This window comes from Ipomoea triloba, chromosome 1 (assembly GCF_003576645.1).
Source record: "Ipomoea triloba cultivar NCNSP0323 chromosome 1, ASM357664v1".
Classification (NCBI taxonomy): domain Eukaryota; kingdom Viridiplantae; phylum Streptophyta; class Magnoliopsida; order Solanales; family Convolvulaceae; genus Ipomoea; species Ipomoea triloba.
The window spans coordinates 34,555,963-34,574,910 of NC_044916.1; the positions used below are offsets into that span (position 1 = coordinate 34,555,963).

The following is an 18,948-nucleotide window of genomic DNA, read 5'->3' on the forward strand; positions in this document are numbered from 1 at the left end:
TTATGGTTTGGGTTTGGAGTTAGGGTTGAGCAAAATGGATTTAGTTAGGGTGTGAGTTCCAGTCGTCAAATCGAGGGTATAAAGGTAAATTTTGAGGGGATTGAATTAAACGTGATGAAATTATTGCCACCTCTACAAAACAAAACACGCCAATAACAATCACATCCACATCATTAAGTTATTACCTATAATTTGAAGGCAACCTAAAAAAAAGTATAAGTTATTTTTTATTATGATTTATGCATGAAGCAGCAATTATGAAATATCAGGTTATGACATGAAGAATCAATTTTGGTTCATGGTGCAGAATAACATTTTAACCTATTAAGTTTTATCCGAATTATTATACTATGGACCCGGACCCAGACCCAAATTCACGTTGCAAGGTGAACCAAAGTCCATGTTCACAATTTTAAAATTCTATGTGTACGGTTTTAGAACGCTGTCTTCACACCCAGGTCCATAGCATAATTTGCCTTTTTATCCGAAGGACAGTTATAAAATTAGGCAGTGGTCTTCGCAATTTCAATCCTGCTCCGCTTCTCGATCACTCCACTCACTGAGCACCTTAAAGTTTAAACCACTCGCATAGAAAATGTCCGTTTCGCCGCCGATCCAAATCGGAATCATCGGGTGTGCCGAAATCGCCCGAAAGGTTGCGCGGGCCATCAATCTATCACAGAGCGCCACCCTTCACGCCGTCGGCAGCCGCAATCTCGAAAAGGCCAAGAAATTCGCCGCCGATAATGGTTTCCCGGCTTCCGCTAAGGTCTACGGCAGTTACGAAGCCGTTCTTGATGACCCGGATGTCGACGCCGTCTATATGCCCCTCCCGGCGGCTCTGCACGTCAAGTGGGCTGTCTTGGCTGCCCAGAAGAAGAAACACTTGCTGCTTGAGAAGCCCGTGGCGCTGAATTCCAAGGAATTCGATACGATTTTGGAAGCGTTCGAATCCAATGGGTTGCAACTTATGGACGGTACCATGTGGATGCACCACCCTCGCACCGCTAAGATGAAGGAATTCATCTCCAATCCGGACCTCTTCGGTGAACTCAAATCGGTACTGAGATTAAAGAAATAAATTCAATGGATTTAAAACTTTGTACTACTTGTCTCTTGTAGTGGTTTAAACTTCACTTGAGTATTTCATTTTCAACCAATCCTTAAAAAGATTCGTTCTTTTTGTTAGTAATAGCTTTAGAACTGATGTGTTGAGCATATATAATATATAAACATTGCATATATAATATATAAACATAAATGCGCAATCCAATCATTAGCTTAGGCTTCTAGTTGAGATGGAACATATGCTTAACTTTGTATCAGAGCCAACCCGAAGGTATCTCCATAAAAGGACTATGGTCCTTGCTTGGAGCCCATAAAAAAAGAGACTATGGTAAACGTGAAGTGAGGTGGCGTGTTGAGCATGTATAATATATAAACATGGTTTTTAATTGAGACGGAGCATATGCTTCAATTTGATGGGTAGTTGATATCTGGTTGACATTGCAGGTGCACAGTCAGTTCACATTTGCGGCTGATCCTGAGTTTCTTGAAAATGACATTCGTGTGAAGCCAGACCTTGATGCTCTGGGTGCTCTTGGCGATGTTGGGTGGTATTGCATCAGGTCCATTTTGTGGGCGGCTGATTTTGAGCTGCCCAAATCTGTAATTGCATTGAGGAACCCTGTGTTCAACAAATCTGGGGTCATTATGGCTTGTGGTGCTTCTTTATATTGGGAAGATGGGAAACTGTCAACTTTTCAGTGCTCCTTTTTGTCAAACATGACAATGGATGTCACTGCTATTGGAACTAATGGCACTCTGTATCTTCATGGTTTTGTGATCCCATATGATGAGAAAAAGGCTTCTTATATGACTGGCACAAAGTCTGGATTTACTGAGCTTGTGACAGAATGGGATCCAAAGCCTAGTGAGCACATTGTCACAACAGACATTCCCCAGGAAGTTCTGATGGTTGAGGAGTTTTCGAGGTTGGTTGCTAGTATTAAAAACGATGGCTCAAAACCGGAGAAGAAGTGGCCAACCTTTAGTAGGAAGACTCAGCTGGTTTTGGACGCTGTCAAGACATCGATTGAGAAAGGTTTTGAGCCTGTAGAGATTGTGTGTTGAGTCGAGTGTCCGTGTGGCTATTGTGTGAACATATTTTATGTTGCAAATGCAATTGCAGCTTCTAATGTAGTGCTGTTTGGCTTGAATAAGCAGTTTATGTGCTGTACTGTTCTGTACTCAATGTTTGTGTTTTACGATTGTTGATAAAATCCTTGCCCAATTGAAAATTGGATTCTATGAGGCCTCATTTCTCTCTTTGCCTTGATGAGAAATATTGGTTGCAGATGATGTTTTACAGGGGATCCGAAAAATCTTTTTGATGCTGCAGTCACAAAATTCTCGATGCCTTCTTAGGGATGCTAAACCGAGTTGCTGATAGACTAGCTGTGGAAGGCTGCATGATGGATCAAAGTCCCGCTATCGGTCTGAAATTCTGAAATTTGACACCTCAAAAGCCGCTTATACTGCAAAAAGGTACCTCTTTGATCTTTACATTGAGAATTTTAATCTATGAAATTATAATCTTTATTAGTGCAATCTGTGGAAACAGATACATTTACTGTTTAGAATCCCGGATGCCATGTATTTTCACTACACAAACAATGCTAATTGCTAACCCTCTCTGAAACATTGAAAGACCGGTAGGGACATGATGCTGCATAAAGACACTAGCAAGCAATTTGGACTAACGATAATCAATGCATAATGGTTCAAATTTCCAAATCATATGAGTTTTGAAAAAGTGACAATCTCTTGATCCTTGGTGCATTTTGGGAGGCAAATTACATGCTGAGAGAATTATATAATATTTATGTCAACATCCAAATCTTGCTATCAGATATTTGATCATAAATTACTTGATTTGCTGTCCCTACTCTGGATCCATATAACACAAGATATTGGCATTACGTGCTCTCAAATAATTGTTTGGATACGAAAGTATGGGGACTAAAAAGGATTGGCATAAGTGCATAACATGCTCTCAAGAAGGCCAATGGACAGTTCCCACCGGGAGTTGAACTTGGAACCTTATAATTGCCAAGCTAACTGTCCGACCAAGTTAGCTAGGGACTGTCTCGTCATTTTATGGCAACCAAGAATTGCCCTGCCCTAATTTCTTAATTGTATGATTTTATGGCAACCAAGAATTGCCCTGCCCTAATTTCTTAATTGTATGCATGCTACGCTTCTGACTTTGAAGCAATAAATGCTACATGTTCTAATATAATTTGTCTCAAACTTTGTCTTGTGGGTTCTGATTTCATCAACTCTCTGGTTTTGTTCCAAGTTCGTTATAATTAAATTAGGCTCTGTAATTTGAGACAAATTATTTGGGACATTAAGCAGCATGCTTGAAATGAAAAAGTTCAAAAAATGCACTTTTGGCCACCTCAATTCTGTGACTATGTATTGCCATGCTATTATCATTGTGTTCATTCATGATGATAAATCCCTTTCTTCTGTAATAAATGCTATTATAAGTCGTTTATGTATCTTAACAGGAAAATTGTAATTTATGCCCCTTCATAATATGCCAATTATCAATGTCACCCCTGAATTATTAGTGGTATAAATATTGCCCCTCAATTTTCAAAAACTGTACATATATTGCCCCTCCCATAGTGTAAATATTGCTCCCTGTCGGTACGGGAGGGGCAATATATTTACCGTTTTTGAAAATTGAGGGGCAATATTTACACCACTAATAATTCAGGGGTGACATTGATAATTGGCATATTATGGAAGGGCAAAAATTACAATTTTCCCTATCTTAACATCTTCATAGTCCATATCATATGATGACTACTTCCTCTTGAAAATGATAGTGTCATTTGCATGAAACCAAAACCATTTGGTTGTCGTTTCTTACTATGATGCACGAAAACGTTTTTAGGTGGAGTTTGGTTGACTTTTATACATTATTATACGGAGTATCAGATTTGATACACATTATTATGTTTGTCAATTTTTGTTATCATACTATTCGATTCAAATTTTATAGTAATCATAAAACTCATTACTATTTCTTAATCTACTTTTGAACAATTGAATCAAAATAGGGGGAAAAAATGTAATTACTCACGCATTCAATATGGATCTATAATATAATATATATAGACATATATGCACAATGGGGTTTGGTTCAAATGAGAACCCCTTGTAAAAAAGGGGGAGGGGATTGATCTCAACCGCTTATAATAATTCATTAATAGTTGAGGGGAGGGTTCAGATGCGAGAAAAGGTTCCCGTGTGGTTGTGCGGTTATGCACCTTAAACATTAAAATTGCGCACCTTAAGTACACAAATCACACACCTTAAGCATACAGACAAAACACCTTAAGTTTCAATAATTCACGCACTTTAAATATACAAATCACGCACCTTAAGAATGAAAACCGTGCACCTTAAACTTTAGGTTCACACACCTTAAATTTCAATATTGATGCACCTTAAACATACAAATCACGCACTTTAAAAAGGAAAATCACATACCTTAAAAGAAGAAAAATTACGTACCTAAGCAACTGCACGAGAAAAAAAACACACACACACATATATATATATAGATTTCAATTCTTGTTTATTTATTATTAAACAAAAAGATTTTTTTCACTTAAAAACATTATAATTATCCAGTATTTTGATTCTAATTACGATTTCAATTCTTATGTTGGAATGGAACTCTCCTCAAAAAATCAAAATATTTTTGTGTTTTGAAAGCATTTTCTTTTAAAAAATTTATAAAAATTCTATAAAATATTTGAAAATGTATTTCTTAAAAACAAACTAGTAAACAATTAATATTTGTGCAGCACATGGGATATCTCCATTCATTTGAGTAAATCGACGGTTGAGTGTTGTTAAAAAATAAGAGAAAAAAGAGCGGTTTGTGTGTGCGTTTTTTATTTTATTTTATTTTTAAAATAACCTTAGCTTCAATTATTAATGAACTTGATGCTCAATTGCAATGAGTCTTTACTTTTTACGAGAGGATATTATTTTCATTTAAACCGTGTACCTATATACATATACACATTTTTTTTTCCATGTTTGTATCATATAATTTTCAGTGTTCCAGTTTCTCTTTTTGTTCTACCTATGTTTCTTAAGCATTTCTGAAGATATTATAGTGATATTTTTCATTATAATGAAATTGGATAATACTCATAAATAATATATTTATTAAATAAATTGATTCAAACGTGCCTAACTGCAGACTTTTTTTGAGTGGTTTACATGACTACATACACGATGTGTATATAAACATATATATGCATGCATACCTAATTTGTTTTTAAACATATAAATAATCTGGTAAGACGATGAGTAGTGGCCAAGATAACGAACCATTGAGACATTGACCAAACAAGCAAAAAACAACTACGCAATTCATCCTTAAAAGTTAAAACAGTGGGCAGCAGCTAGCTAAGAATAGAAATTTCAAATGTAAGAATTTTGATCTTAAGGATATATGCCGCCGTTAAGGATAGGAAGGAAAAGTCTAATAAAGTTTGGTCCAGAATCTAGAGGGTATGGTGATGTCGTGAAAGGTGAGAGGGTTAAACTTCATAGAAAACAGTTATATTATTTCCTTGAAAAGGCAAGAAGTGAAAGTGACTAGTGAGGATTTAATTTATAGGAGTCGGAAGGAATTTAGTTGGACAATTAATTTAGTAATCACAGAGTTCAATGCTTAATTTTTTGTGAAATTATGTATTAACCTTCTTAATTTGAATCACTAAATTATGACAATTTAAGATAGTTCATGTTTTTGTAGTCTTTTGTCGGCTAAAGTTTCAATATCAATTTCACTCATGCCAACCACGCCTCAATGAATATATCTGTTTCATGCATTCACATTCGTATACGTTAATCCCAATTTTTAAAGAATGATTTTCAAATCCCATTTTCGGCAAAAATGCATTTTTACCCAACATATTATTAGTGGTTGTCCATTCCACTGTGTGGTGAAGAAATTGTCATAAATATTAATGAAAAAATGTCAAATAAAGTGATAAACTTATCGTATAGGTGTATTTCGATCATTAAACTTAAAAAGAGTGCAATTAAACTTTAAAGTCAAATGTGTGCAGTTGGGACAATTTTTCAATTTTTCCGCTGGAATCCGATCATAATGCTTACGTAGCATGTACTAAGAATAGCTCTTTCCTTTGCCATTAGTTTGGATGAAAGATTAAAATGTTTTCAATTCAAATTGCATTAAAAGAAATCAGAAAAATATCTCAATTATTGCACACATTTTGCTTGTTTGATTATTTTATTGTACACTTTTTAAGTTCGGTGATTTATTTGACACTTTTTTCTAAATTAATTACTCCAAAATAAATGGAACAATGATACAATAATAATAATAATAATAATAATAATAATAATAATAATGTTGAATTTGTGGGTTTGAGTCTCATATCGACTCTTTATACTTCAGTAGGTCCCGCTCTCTTTGGAAGTCAAATTTGTAATCTTGTGGTTATTATATCAACCGTCTGATCAACTCATTTGGAGTTACACCTAACTAGTAAGTAATTAATTTTAGTTTATGATGCATGTTTTCATTAATAAGGTTTTTAATTTATTACTAATTTACAATATGATGTTTTATTTCTTGCCAGCTTGTAGGAATTGTTCAACCGATCATATCATATCGATATCTGGTAGCAAGGAATATTGACCTTCAATTCTAATCCTTTTTACTCCAAATCAAATATCCATTCAAACACAAATTGAAGACAAGTCAGACATTGGACCAACCAAATTAAACACGGTTTTATTCATTCCCTGGTATTGGCTAGGTACGTGAAACAAATGATTACAAAACATCCTGCTACGAAGTGGTATGGTTTTAATTAAAACGTGACTTAATCCTTGTCAACATAATTCTTCCCAACCCCATTCTCCCTTCAACGCACATCTGTCTATAAATACATGCATCCTCAGACCAGAAGTTCATCATCAACAACGCAACAACCCAAACATTCATTACATTTAATTTGCACAAATTACAAAACCAAATAGTGTTTGTTTATTCATAGTATAATGTGGTCGGTTTCAGCAAAGGTTTTGGTTCTCCAGTTTATGCTTCTTTGTAGCCTTTTAGCTACAGAAGCTGCTGTTGTTCATCGTCACAAATTCATTGTAAGCTTAGCTTATATCTTCATTTATAGTGTTGGGAGGATCATTTTATTTTATTCCATTGAGCTTTTTAAAGTTTTGCTTATTCTTATTACCGCATTATATATAATCTGCAGATTGAAGAAACTCCATACACGAAGCTTTGCAGCAGTAAGAAGATCTTGACGGTGAACGGGAAGTTTCCCGGACCGGTTCTTTATGCCACTAAAGGAGATACAGTCATTGTGGACGTTTATAACAAAGGATCCGAAAACATAACCATCCATTGGTATATATATTTTTTTAACCCTATGTACTTGGAAGTGCTATATATTATTAGTACAAATATAACTTAGCTTCATTTTTGTGCAGGCATGGAGTGAAACAACCTAGAAATCCATGGTCGGACGGTCCAGAGTTCATAACTCAATGCCCTATTCGACCAGGAACTAAATTCAGCCAGAGAATAGTACTTTCTGATGAAGAAGGCACATTGTGGTGGCATGCTCATAGTGACTGGAACCGTGCCACAGTTCATGGTGCCCTTTTGGTTTATCCTAGCAAGGGAAGCCAATTTCCTTTCCCTAAACCCTCCGCTGAAGTGCCCATCATATTAGGTATATATATGTCAAACTTGCATTGCATTATTGCTTTTCTTTTTGTGCATGCAGTTCTTTTATTCAATATTTGGAATATAATAATAAATAACTAAATGTAAAATTTGAAATTCAGGAGAATGGTGGAAGAGTAATATATCACAAGTTTTCAGCCAGTTTCTTTCAAGTGGAGGAGATCCAGCCCGCTCTGATGCTTATCTCATCAATGGCCAGCCTGGAGATTTATATCCATGCTCCAAAAATGGTATATATATATATATACATTTATATCTAATCTAATCTAAAAACATAATAAGTGTGAAGGAAGGTTATACCTTCATTTATGTTCGTTTTATGTTTGTACATTATGCTGTAAAAGTTGTACTTTACAATATATTAGACCAACATAATGTTTTTGTTTTTGTTTTGGTATCCATAGATACATTCGAGCTAGCGGTTGAACATGGGAAAACGTATCTGCTACGAATGGTGAATGCAGTGATGAACAATATCATGTTTTTCTCCATAGCCAACCACCAGATCACCGTTGTTGGATCTGACGGCAGCTATGTAAAGCCGTTCAAGAGTAACTATATCACCATATCTCCCGGTCAAACCATTGACTTCTTACTCGAAGCCAATCAGCCCCTCAACCACTACTACATGGAGGCTAAGCCCTATGCTCCCGGGGCGGCATTATCCAACCTCAACAGCACCACAGGGGTCGTTAAATACCGCGGAAACTTCGCTCCATCACCAGTAAGGCCTAATCTCCCAGTTTTCAACGACACTAATTCATCGGTTAATTTCACCGGAAAACTGAGAAGCTTAGCGGACTCGAAACACCCCGTGAATGTTCCGATGAACGTGACGACTAATTTGTTGTACTCCGTTTCGCTTAATACATTGCCGTGCCCGGATAATTCAACATGCACCAGCCCTATTAGGGGGAGTCGATTTTCCGCTAGCGTGAATAACATAAGCTTTGTTCTCCCCAAAATCGACATTCTTCAAGCTTACTACAAGAACATCAACGGCGTTTTCACCAGAGAATTCCCAGATTTTCCGCCCTTGAATTTCGACTTCACCGCGAGTAATCTGTCCGTTGAGCTCCGGCGGCCTGACCGGAGAACGGAAGCGAAAGTTCTAGAATATGGCACGGTTGTGGAGCTTGTTTTCCAAGGAACAAATTTACTTGGTGGAATGGATCATCCCATGCATTTGCACGGATACAGTTTTTACGTGGTGGGTTGGGGTTTTGGGAATTTCAACAGGACGAGAGATCCCCAGAACTATAATCTTGTGGACCCACCTCTGATGAACACAATTGCAGTTCCCATAAACGGATGGACAGCCATTAGATTCGTGGCAGATAATCCTGGTAAGTCAACTACCTTACTATAGTGACTAGGAAGTTAACACCATATTCACTATTCAATGATAAAAGTAAACAAGTCTCAACTTATACTAATAAGAATGTCAATAGGCTATAGTGTTCAGAGTTTCTGACCTGACTAACATGACTTAGAATTGCCAAAATCAACAATTAATCTAATTATCTAGGAATGTTAGTATATATACCATATCGTTAGTACAATATTAATGCCTTTTCTTTTTTTCTTTGAATTTTAAAACAGGAGTGTGGTTTATGCATTGTCATTTTGAACGACATGCAATTTGGGGAATGGAAATGACATTCATTGTTAAAGATGGAAAGCGATCCAATGAAAGAGTGTTGCCGCCTCCACCGGATATGCCCAAATGTTGAAGATAGAAGAATATTTAGTAATTTTGGTTATTTGTTACTTTATTATTTATTTAATTTGTACTGTTTAATTTACTAAAATAGCTTGTAATGCCTTTGTTCATTTGTTGTATTATTTCCACATTGTACTAATAATTTGTTGAAATAAGCTTGTAATGTGTAATTACATTCTGGTACTGGATAATAAATACTATACATTGTTTTTTCTCAGCCACTCCTCTGCAGCTAATTATAGTATGTATTATGATCCACAATGTAAGATAAACTATTGATATATTGAAAGTTTATTTTTTAAAAATTCATTTTTAGTGATATGTATATTAATTTTTAATATATTATTCAAAAATGAATCATTAATACATAAAAATGTCATTTATCGATCTTTCAACGTAGATGAGTAGATCACAGTATAATTTGTCCTCCCACTTGCATTGCTCTGTATTGAAATTTGCAAGGCATTGATCCATTAACATATCTTTATTTTTAATTTTTTTTTAGAGAAATTTATTTCTATTTTTAATTTTTTTTGAGAGAAATTTATTTTTATTTTTAATTTTTTAAAGTATGATTTTAGGTCAATAAATCACCTTCCTAACTTTCTCGTCGTGGGCTCGTGGCTAAATTAAAATAGGAAAGTACGGGGAACGTGGAAGGTTTTTTGGTTAACCTAAGAGAAATGTTGATTAACCCCGTAGTAATTTTGGTTATTTGTTACTTTATTATTTATTTAATTTGTAATGTTTAATGTACTAAAATAGCTTGTAATGTCTTTGTTCATTTGTTGTATTATTTCTAGGGCGGTTAACGAACCAAACATAAACGAACGAAGGCTGTTCGTGTTCGTTTGTTAAGGATTTTGGGGTGTTCGTGTTCGTTTGTTAAGGTTTTTGAAAATCCTGTTCGTGTTCGTTTGTTAAGCGTTCATCGTTAACGTTCGCGAACACGTTCACGAATGTGTTCGTTAACGTTAACGAATACGTTCACGAACGTGTTCATTTACGTTCATGAACACATTCGTGAACATTTAATAACCAAACACCTGCACATGTTCACGAACACAATTTGTTCGTGAACAATAAATAATCTACGTTCATGAACAATTTATATGTTTGTAAACATGTTTGCGAACATTATTTAACGAACATTAAACGAGCTTGTTCGCGAACATTACTAAACGAACACAAACGAGCTTGTTTACGAACACTACTAAACGAACACAAACGGGCTTGTTCGCAAACACTTAGCAAACGAGCTTACCACAGTTCAGACTCTGTTCGTTTATTAATCGAGTTCTAAATTTTGTTTGTTAATGTTCGTTTACTTTAACAAACGAACATAAACGAACGCTTACTGAGCTCGAACACGAGTAGTTTGTCGAAAGCTCTGTTCGCTAACACCCCTAATTATTTCCACATTAGCTTGTAATGTCTTTGTTCATTTGTTGAATGATTTCCACATTGTACTACTTATTTGTTGAAATAAGCTTGCATTGTAAAGTGTAATTACATTTTCGTCCTCGATAAATAAATACTATACATTGTTTTTTCTCAGCCACATCCTCTAATATGCACTAATTATTATATTATATGTATTATAATCCACATTGATATACTGAAAGCTTCTTTTTTTTTTTGTTTTTTTTTTAAAGATGTATATTAATTTTTAACATATTATTTAAAAATGAATCTTTAATACATAAAAAATATCATTTTTCGATTTTACAATGTAGATCACTGTATAATTTGTCCACTCCCCTTGCATTATTGCTGTGTATTGAAATTTGCAAGGCATTAATCCATTAGCATTTCTTTATTTTTAATTTTTTAAAGTATGATTTTAGGTCAAGAAATTATTATGTCTTCAACGTTATTTTGATAAATTAAAATACATTTGAGAGGGTGAAAGTTAAATTTGTGGCCTTTTACATAAAGTAACATACTCATACAACTATTTTTTTTTTAATTTTAATTTTTTTTGCAATTTTTACTTATTTTTAAAATTTTATAAAAATAAAAATAAATATAATAAGTAAACCCATCACCTTCCTAACTTTCTCGTCGTGCCTTAATTAAAATAGGAAAGTCCGGGGAACGTGGAAGGTTTTCCTATTTTATTTATTACTCCGTATTTAAAAATTTAAGAGAAATGTTGATTAAAAATATTGAAGAGAATAATGCGTACCAACAAATGTAGGGCTAATAGGAAACCAACGAAATAAGTGTTTTGGGTGGAAGGCCGCAGTTATTATTTGATGGGTTGCATTTTGTAAATCAGTTTAAAAAAAAAATAGTCCACAATTTATACAAAAGAAGTAAATCTTATTATGAAGCTAGATTCTATGCGACTGATTTAATTAAGAGGATATTGACAAGAATTGAACTCACAACCTCCAAGTACAAAATAATTTTGCGGAAACATAATAAATCAAATTGTTGATCACATGGCCAAAAGAGCTAGGCTTCATAATCAAGGTCAAGAAACTAGGTGGACCCTCTAGGTTTGGTTGCCTATATTGTAATTTGGGTGACAGTGTTGGTTAATCAAGGTCTGATGCCTGATATCGAGAACTAAGTCTCCTTCGGGTGTTCTCCAGCTCCCTTCCAATCAAAAAAAAAAAATTGATTGTCTGGGTTTATTAATACATTATATAATTCAATAGTTTAAACAATTGCAAGGTTGGAGGATCAACTTTGGTATGTATATCAAGTAAAAAAATTATAAAAAAAAAATTATATAGAGATACACAAGAGCCATAGCAAGAAATAAGAAGTTGCGGTTCAAATGTTGACCCCTTTTTCTTTTTCTTTTTTTTTTTTTTTTTTTTCATTTAGACCATTAAAATGCATTTATTTTTAAGAAATAGGTTTGAAAACTTTTAATTATGGATAAGAAATTATCTTAAAGCAATTTGAAGAATTTATGTGTGTGTGTGTGTGTGTGAGTGAAAAGAAGTGTTCAAAACATAAAAACATCAATTTCTAAGAATTTTATGTATCATAAATTTAGGAAAATATTTTCACTTCAATTTTAACTAGAGATCTCGAGTTCACATCTATACAATTAACCCAGGCCAACACGAATAGAATTAGTGTTTCGATAATAATAAAAAAATTAAAAAAAAAAAAAAAAAGTAAGTAAGGTCTAGCTTCTTTCCCCTACATACATATAAAATATGTAGATATTACTAATTGTTATTTGTTAATGAATACATATAATTCACGCGTTTCTTATGAGTACGAAATTTATAATTTAATAAGAATGGTGGCAATGTAGCGGGATATGAGCAAATTATTACGTCCTTCAAGTTAAATTTATTTGACGTATATTTAAAGAGATTAGAAAGAAAAATTAAGATGAAAAGCGTGTGATTTTACCGTTTTTAAAAAAAATTGATTTTACCAATTAATTTATAACAGATTTTTTTTTTTTGAGTACTACTGACTCTGTTACAATATAGTATCTGTTCATAGCTACTTTCTCAACCTACTGAAGCACAAAGAATCAACAGTTGCCCCCATCATCCATGTGGGAGTGTTAACCGGTACACCGGATGCCACTAGACCACAAGGTCTTGGCACTTTATAACAAAATTTAAAGTGTAATATTTGTAATAAGCTATATTATATTCCTTTTAATATAATAAATTTAGTTTAAAATTGTATTGTACGTCTCATAAACCAAACTGTATACCTTTATGATACATTAAAAAATGACACTTTAAGGTCACGAATTCAATTCTTATTGAAAATTTCTTAGTCGAGTCTATCGCACATGGTCTTCTTAGTATTAAATACAGTTTATGTGTAACTTGCGAGTTATTACACAAGAGCGCATAAGGTTTATCCAGTGTACACTCTTGAATAGTGTATGAATTTTTCTCGTCAGTAAAAACAAAAGAAAAAAAAAAAAGAAAAAAAAAGACAACTTAGTTTTGAAATTGATCTGTTATGAATTATACTACCTATATATGCATACACACATGTAACTTTTGAAAATTGATATATTTGGAGGATGTATAACAGACCTTACAAGGAATGAATGACCGATGACGTTTAAAACTTGAAACCCAACTTGGCCAAGTTTAATGCTCATACAATGAACCACATATACGTACCAAGATAGAACCCTAATATATATTCATCTTTAATATATTTTAATTAAGTTCAATTTTTGTGTATTATGTGTTTATTTTAATCATGAGTACATTAAAAATAAATTTGCAATACAATAAAAATAAATTTATATCAAAATATAAAAAACTTATTAATAAAAATAAATTTACAATATATTAAAAATAAATTTGTATAATGGTCCATTTTATAAGATCAATTTTAGTGTGCACGATATAATTTAAATTTGTTAACTGGTTAAAGTAAGACCTACCAAGAGAAAAAGAAAAGCTGCGAATTGCAAAATGAAAGCCTTCATAATTGACCACATTTTAATTTAGTATAGAAGAATACATTTTTATTAATATATTCATGGTTATATTTATTGAATGTTTTGCTCAAATTAAAGTAAATAATCCTGTAGAATTTATATACAAGGTGGAACAGTTGACATGATGGACCGGCCATATGATACTCAGCGCCTATATGGCTATATATAATCAAGGTTAAATACCATAGTGCTATGGGCAACGTGCTAAATATAAAATGTCCCTTATGAGTGGTTTACATGAGTACATACATGAAGTATACGACATAATTATGTTACCTAACTTATTTTTAATTTTAAAACATGAATATAATGTAAATCATGACTGGTAGGTCAATATATAATCATTCATTCAACCAAACAAAAAATATTATGAATCTCGGGTGACTAAGTAGATATAATATAATTATAGTATTTCAATGATCATGAATTAAATTCTTGTCACATTCATTCGATTGAGCCTGTAACATAGAATTATATATATTTTTTAATGTGATTTACCCTTTTTTGCATGGTTGAATTTTCCTTGTCACAAAAAAAAATAAAAAAAAATAAAAAAAAACTGATTAATTCATCCTTAAAACATGAATGGTTTTCATCTTAAGGATATAAGCCGCCTTATTTATAGTTTATGATACAACGAAATACCTAATAATGCATGCTCTAGACATTAAAGTAAGGTCATGACAGGTCATATGTTTAAATTTAATTCATATGAATAAACAATTATGTATGGAATTATTTTAATTTTATATATTTATAATTAGTTCTTATATATTTAAACGTAATGTATCTATACCTAAAAAGGTTAATGATATATAAATGAATAAATTAAGATAACCAATAATGTATTACTACGTTTATTTATTTCGATACATCATATCATATTAGACTTTGTTTACTATGCATTTGGCTCATGCTGTGTTATTTATTTAATTTCACACTAATAATGTTGATTTTTGTTTGACAGACCAATTTAAAGGGAGTATCATTAAACAACTAGTGAAATTTGAACTTCAACCTCAAAATTAAGAAATTTTATCCAATCGATTTATAAGGTTCAGATTCATTAGAATATTAACAAAAATCTAACTTTAGCAACACAAAGGAAGTATATATCAAAGTTTTGCTACATACTATACATGCAAATGCGGGGATCAAACACTTATTATACCAACAAAAGTTGTATAGTTAATAACAAAGCACAATATCACTTTATTTCCTTATATTTGCGTAGCTATTAGTTCCATGTTTCGGTGATAAGATGCGACAATTATATTGTCAAATCAAATGTTTATCAACACTAAAAGCTATATATCTTTTGGCATAACAGGAAACACTTGATTTAATGATAAGAAAAAAATCAAATTTAATATATAGTAATTTTGTCCAATATCACACGGTTTCTTGAAAGGGGATATGATACGAGGGAAATCGCAATTAAGGAGTTAGAATATGATGCATGTGCTCATTGCGGAATTTTAGTTTATTACTATGATGTTTGAACTTTGTTTTTGTTTTATTTATTTTGTTTTTTTCAACGTTCGGTTAAAAGTGCAGAGACTTTCCAGTTTTTTGGAGTTTTTTTTGGGTCAAGTTGTAGGAATATAATGAATCGCAGCCGGAAGGCTGTGCATAAAAAATATTTAAAAAAAATAGCAGCCGGTTAGTTGAGTGGTCACTGCAAGCTGGATTTGGGACTTTTGTAATTACTTGTTATTCATTCCAAACAATCATTCTAACGCACAGAAAAGTCAGATGATAGGCTAAGCCATACACGGGGTTTCTTTACCAATTATATTCACATATAAACAAATTAATAAATGATTAAACAACGTATAGTAGTGGTTAATTAAAATGTGACTAATTCTTCATCTTCTTTGTCAACTTACTTCTTTCCACATACATTCCTAGCTCCTTCATCATATGGCACATCTGATCTATCTATAAATACATTCATCTTTAGAACACAAGTCCATCATCAACGAAAACCAAAAAAAAAAAAATCCATTCTTTTTGACAATACTTAGTTTCATAATGTGGTCGATTTCCAAGGTTTTGGTTCTCCAGTTTATGCTTCTTTGTAGCCTTTTAGCTGCTGAAGCTTCTGTTATTCATCGTCACAAATTCACTGTAAGCATATATAGTAGTATTGGGGATCATTTTATTGTATTCCATTGAGCTTTTTAAAGTTTTTTTTTTTTATATATACTTACGTCATGTATGTATGCATTATATATAATCAATTTGCAGATTGAAGAGACTCCATACACGAAGCTTTGCAGCAGTAAGAAGATCTTGACAGTGAACGGGAAATTCCCCGGGCCTGTTCTTTATGCCACTGCAGGAGATACAGTCATTGTGGACGTTTATAACAAAGGATCCGAAAATATAACCATCCATTGGTATATATAAATTTTTACTCTAACTAGTTGGAACTGATATATATTATTAGAACAAATATAATAGAGCTAGGTTTTTTTGCAGGCATGGAGTAAAAATGCCGAGATATCCATGGGCAGATGGTCCGGAATTTGTAACTCAATGTCCTATTCAACCAGGAACTAAATTTAGTCAAAAGATAGTGCTTTCCGATGAAGAAGGTACATTGTGGTGGCACGCTCATAGTGACTGGTCTCGTGCCACAGTGCATGGTGCCCTTCTGATTTACCCTAAGAAGGGAAGCCAATTTCCTTTCCCTAAACCCTCAGCTGAAGTGCCCATCATATTAGGTATATATATCATATCCAGGTTATGTTGTTCTTTGGGAATATATATATAGATATAATATTCTGATCCATAACAATATTATATATTTAATTAATTCTTCATCAAATGCAGGAGAATGGTGGAAAAGTGATATAAAAGATGTTCTTACTGAGTTTACTACCAGTGGAGGAGACCCAATCATCTCTGATGCTTATATGATCAATGGTCAGCCCGGGGATCTATTTCCATGCTCCAAAAATGGTATATATATGTATATTTCAATCTCACTCCACATAATCATTCAATTCTAATGGAATATTAATTATATTTATAATATAATATATTTTGTACAGATACATTCAAGCTAACAGTGGAATATGGAAAGACGTATCTGTTACGAATGGTGAATGCAGTGATGAACAACATTATGTTTTTCTCCATAGCCAACCACAATATCACAGTGGTTGGATCCGACGGTAGTTATATGAAGCATTTCACCAGTGATTATATCGCCATATCTCCTGGTCAAACCATTGACTTCTTGCTCGAAGCCAATCAGCCCCGCAACCACTACTATATGGCCGCTAGGGCATATAGCAGCGCACCCGGCGCCACATTCAACCGCAACATCACCACCGCTATAGTTGAATACCGTGGCAATTACACACCGTCTTTTTCTCCAATCATGCCTAATCTCCCAGTTTTCAACGATACAAACTCTTCCGTTACTTTTACAGCAAAACTCAAAAGCTTAGCCGACAAGAAACACCCCATAAATGTCCCGTTGAATGTCACAACTAATCTTTTGTACACTGTTTCGCTTAATACATTGCCGTGCCCAAATAACTCATGCGCGGGCCCCAGGGGGAGTCGGTTTTCGGCTAGTATTAACAACTTAACCTTTGCTCTCCCCAGAATTGACATTCTTCAGGCTTACTACAAGAACATTAACAAAGTTTTCACTAGAGAATTCCCAGATTTCCCACCCTTGAACTTCAACTTCACGGCGAGTAATCTGTCCGTTGAGCTCCGGCTGCCTGACCGGAGAACGGAAGTGAAAGTTCTAGAATATGGCACAGTTGTGGAGCTTGTTTTCCAGGGAACCAATTTGCTTTCTGGAATCGATCATCCCATGCATTTGCACGGATACAGTTTTTACGTGGTGGGTTGGGGTTTTGGAAATTTCAACAAGACCACAGATCCCCAGAAGTATAATCTTGTGGATCCACCTCTAGTCAACACAATTTCTGTTCCTAGGAACGGTTGGACAGCCATTAGATTCAAAGCAGATAATCCTGGTACACCTTACTCACCTCCTCCTTATAAATATATATAATACTTATATATAGATATATATTGAGGTCAAATTAGTGCTTATATTTTTTTCATTTTTATTTTTAAACAGGAGTGTGGTTTATGCATTGTCATTTTGAGCGACATGCAACTTGGGGAATGGAAATGGCATTTATTGTTAAAAATGGAAAGCGGTCCAACCAAAAAGTGTTGCCACCCCCACCGGATATGCCCAAATGTTGAGAATTGAAGAAGAATTGAGTCATCTTTCAATTTTGCTTGAGTTTGTTTATTATTTACTTCCACTATTTTAAAAAATAACTTGTAATCTCTATTCTCTATAATCTCAACGGCTTGATTTAATTTGGCAGTCTATAATACCCCACCAAACAGAGTCTAACCGTTGCTTTTGATTGATGGGGTTGGAGTCACTCTTTCTAGATTTATGTGGTTTTGCTTTAATTTTTTTTTCTACGAAAATGAAAGAAGAGTGTGTAATGTCTTTTCTTGTATGGTATTATTATATTGTACTAATAATTTATTGTAATATGTTTTGAAAGTGTATTTACCTGTCCGCAATAAATATCCATGGCCTATCTTTTATTTACTTTTATTTTCTGTCCTCGTTTCAATTGGAATTCACTTGCAAGTTATCTCCCACCTTAGCTCCTCTCACCTTTCAATATTGCTATGTTTTGCAAGAAATTGATCTAATAACAATCTAATTCTATTTTCTTAATACAACTTGTAGTAATGAAAACTTAATCTAAAATCTCCATACGAAATCTTAGGCAAATAGCATAATAATAATAATTATTTTTTAATTTTTTTGTTTGAATCAACAAAAGGATACTATTATTAATGAATAGAAAATAAGTCACCAATAAAAGTTGATGAACCAATAAGCCATTCAACTAATAAGTCTGCTCATGCTTTAGCAAGGGC

The 18,948-nt window shown here is 33.4% G+C and overlaps 2 protein-coding genes across 2 annotated transcripts; both read left to right on the forward strand.

Moving 5' to 3' along the window:
• The first annotated feature begins 507 nt into the window (after positions 1-507).
• Positions 508-2,320, forward strand: LOC116011969 (uncharacterized oxidoreductase At4g09670). The gene is made up of 2 exons (XM_031251451.1): positions 508-1,060; positions 1,513-2,320. Exons 1-2 carry the CDS (start codon positions 596-598, stop codon positions 2,131-2,133), a joined length of 1,086 nt encoding a protein of 361 aa, XP_031107311.1. The 5' UTR covers positions 508-595; the 3' UTR covers positions 2,134-2,320.
• A 4,754-nt stretch (positions 2,321-7,074) lies between these two features.
• Positions 7,075-18,386, forward strand: LOC116012968. Its single transcript, XM_031252637.1, has 12 exons — positions 7,075-7,227; positions 7,341-7,492; positions 7,576-7,820; positions 7,936-8,064; positions 8,239-9,180; positions 9,437-9,564; positions 15,976-16,134; positions 16,255-16,406; positions 16,489-16,733; positions 16,843-16,971; positions 17,064-18,008; positions 18,116-18,386. The coding sequence occupies exons 1-12, from the start codon at positions 7,129-7,131 to the stop codon at positions 18,244-18,246; spliced, it is 3,456 nt and encodes a 1,151-aa protein (XP_031108497.1). The 5' UTR covers positions 7,075-7,128; the 3' UTR covers positions 18,247-18,386.
• Positions 18,387-18,948: the final 562 nt, after the last annotated feature.

What these genes read in the sequence shown, in the direction of transcription:
- LOC116011969 (XM_031251451.1), top strand. Translation starts at nt 596, where the DNA reads ATGTCCGTTTCGCCGCCGATCCAAATCGGAATCATCGGGTGTGCCGAA. An exon ending in TCTTCGGTGAACTCAAATCG is followed by an intron (nt 1,061 to 1,512) that starts GTACTGAGATTA and finishes TTGACATTGCAG; the next exon opens with GTGCACAGTCAGTTCACATT.
- LOC116012968 (XM_031252637.1), top strand. Translation starts at nt 7,129, where the DNA reads ATGTGGTCGGTTTCAGCAAAGGTTTTGGTTCTCCAGTTTATGCTTCTT. An exon ending in GAAAACATAACCATCCATTG is followed by an intron (nt 7,493 to 7,575) that starts GTATATATATTT and finishes ATTTTTGTGCAG; the next exon opens with GCATGGAGTGAAACAACCTA. An exon ending in ATTCGTGGCAGATAATCCTG is followed by an intron (nt 9,181 to 9,436) that starts GTAAGTCAACTA and finishes ATTTTAAAACAG; the next exon opens with GAGTGTGGTTTATGCATTGT.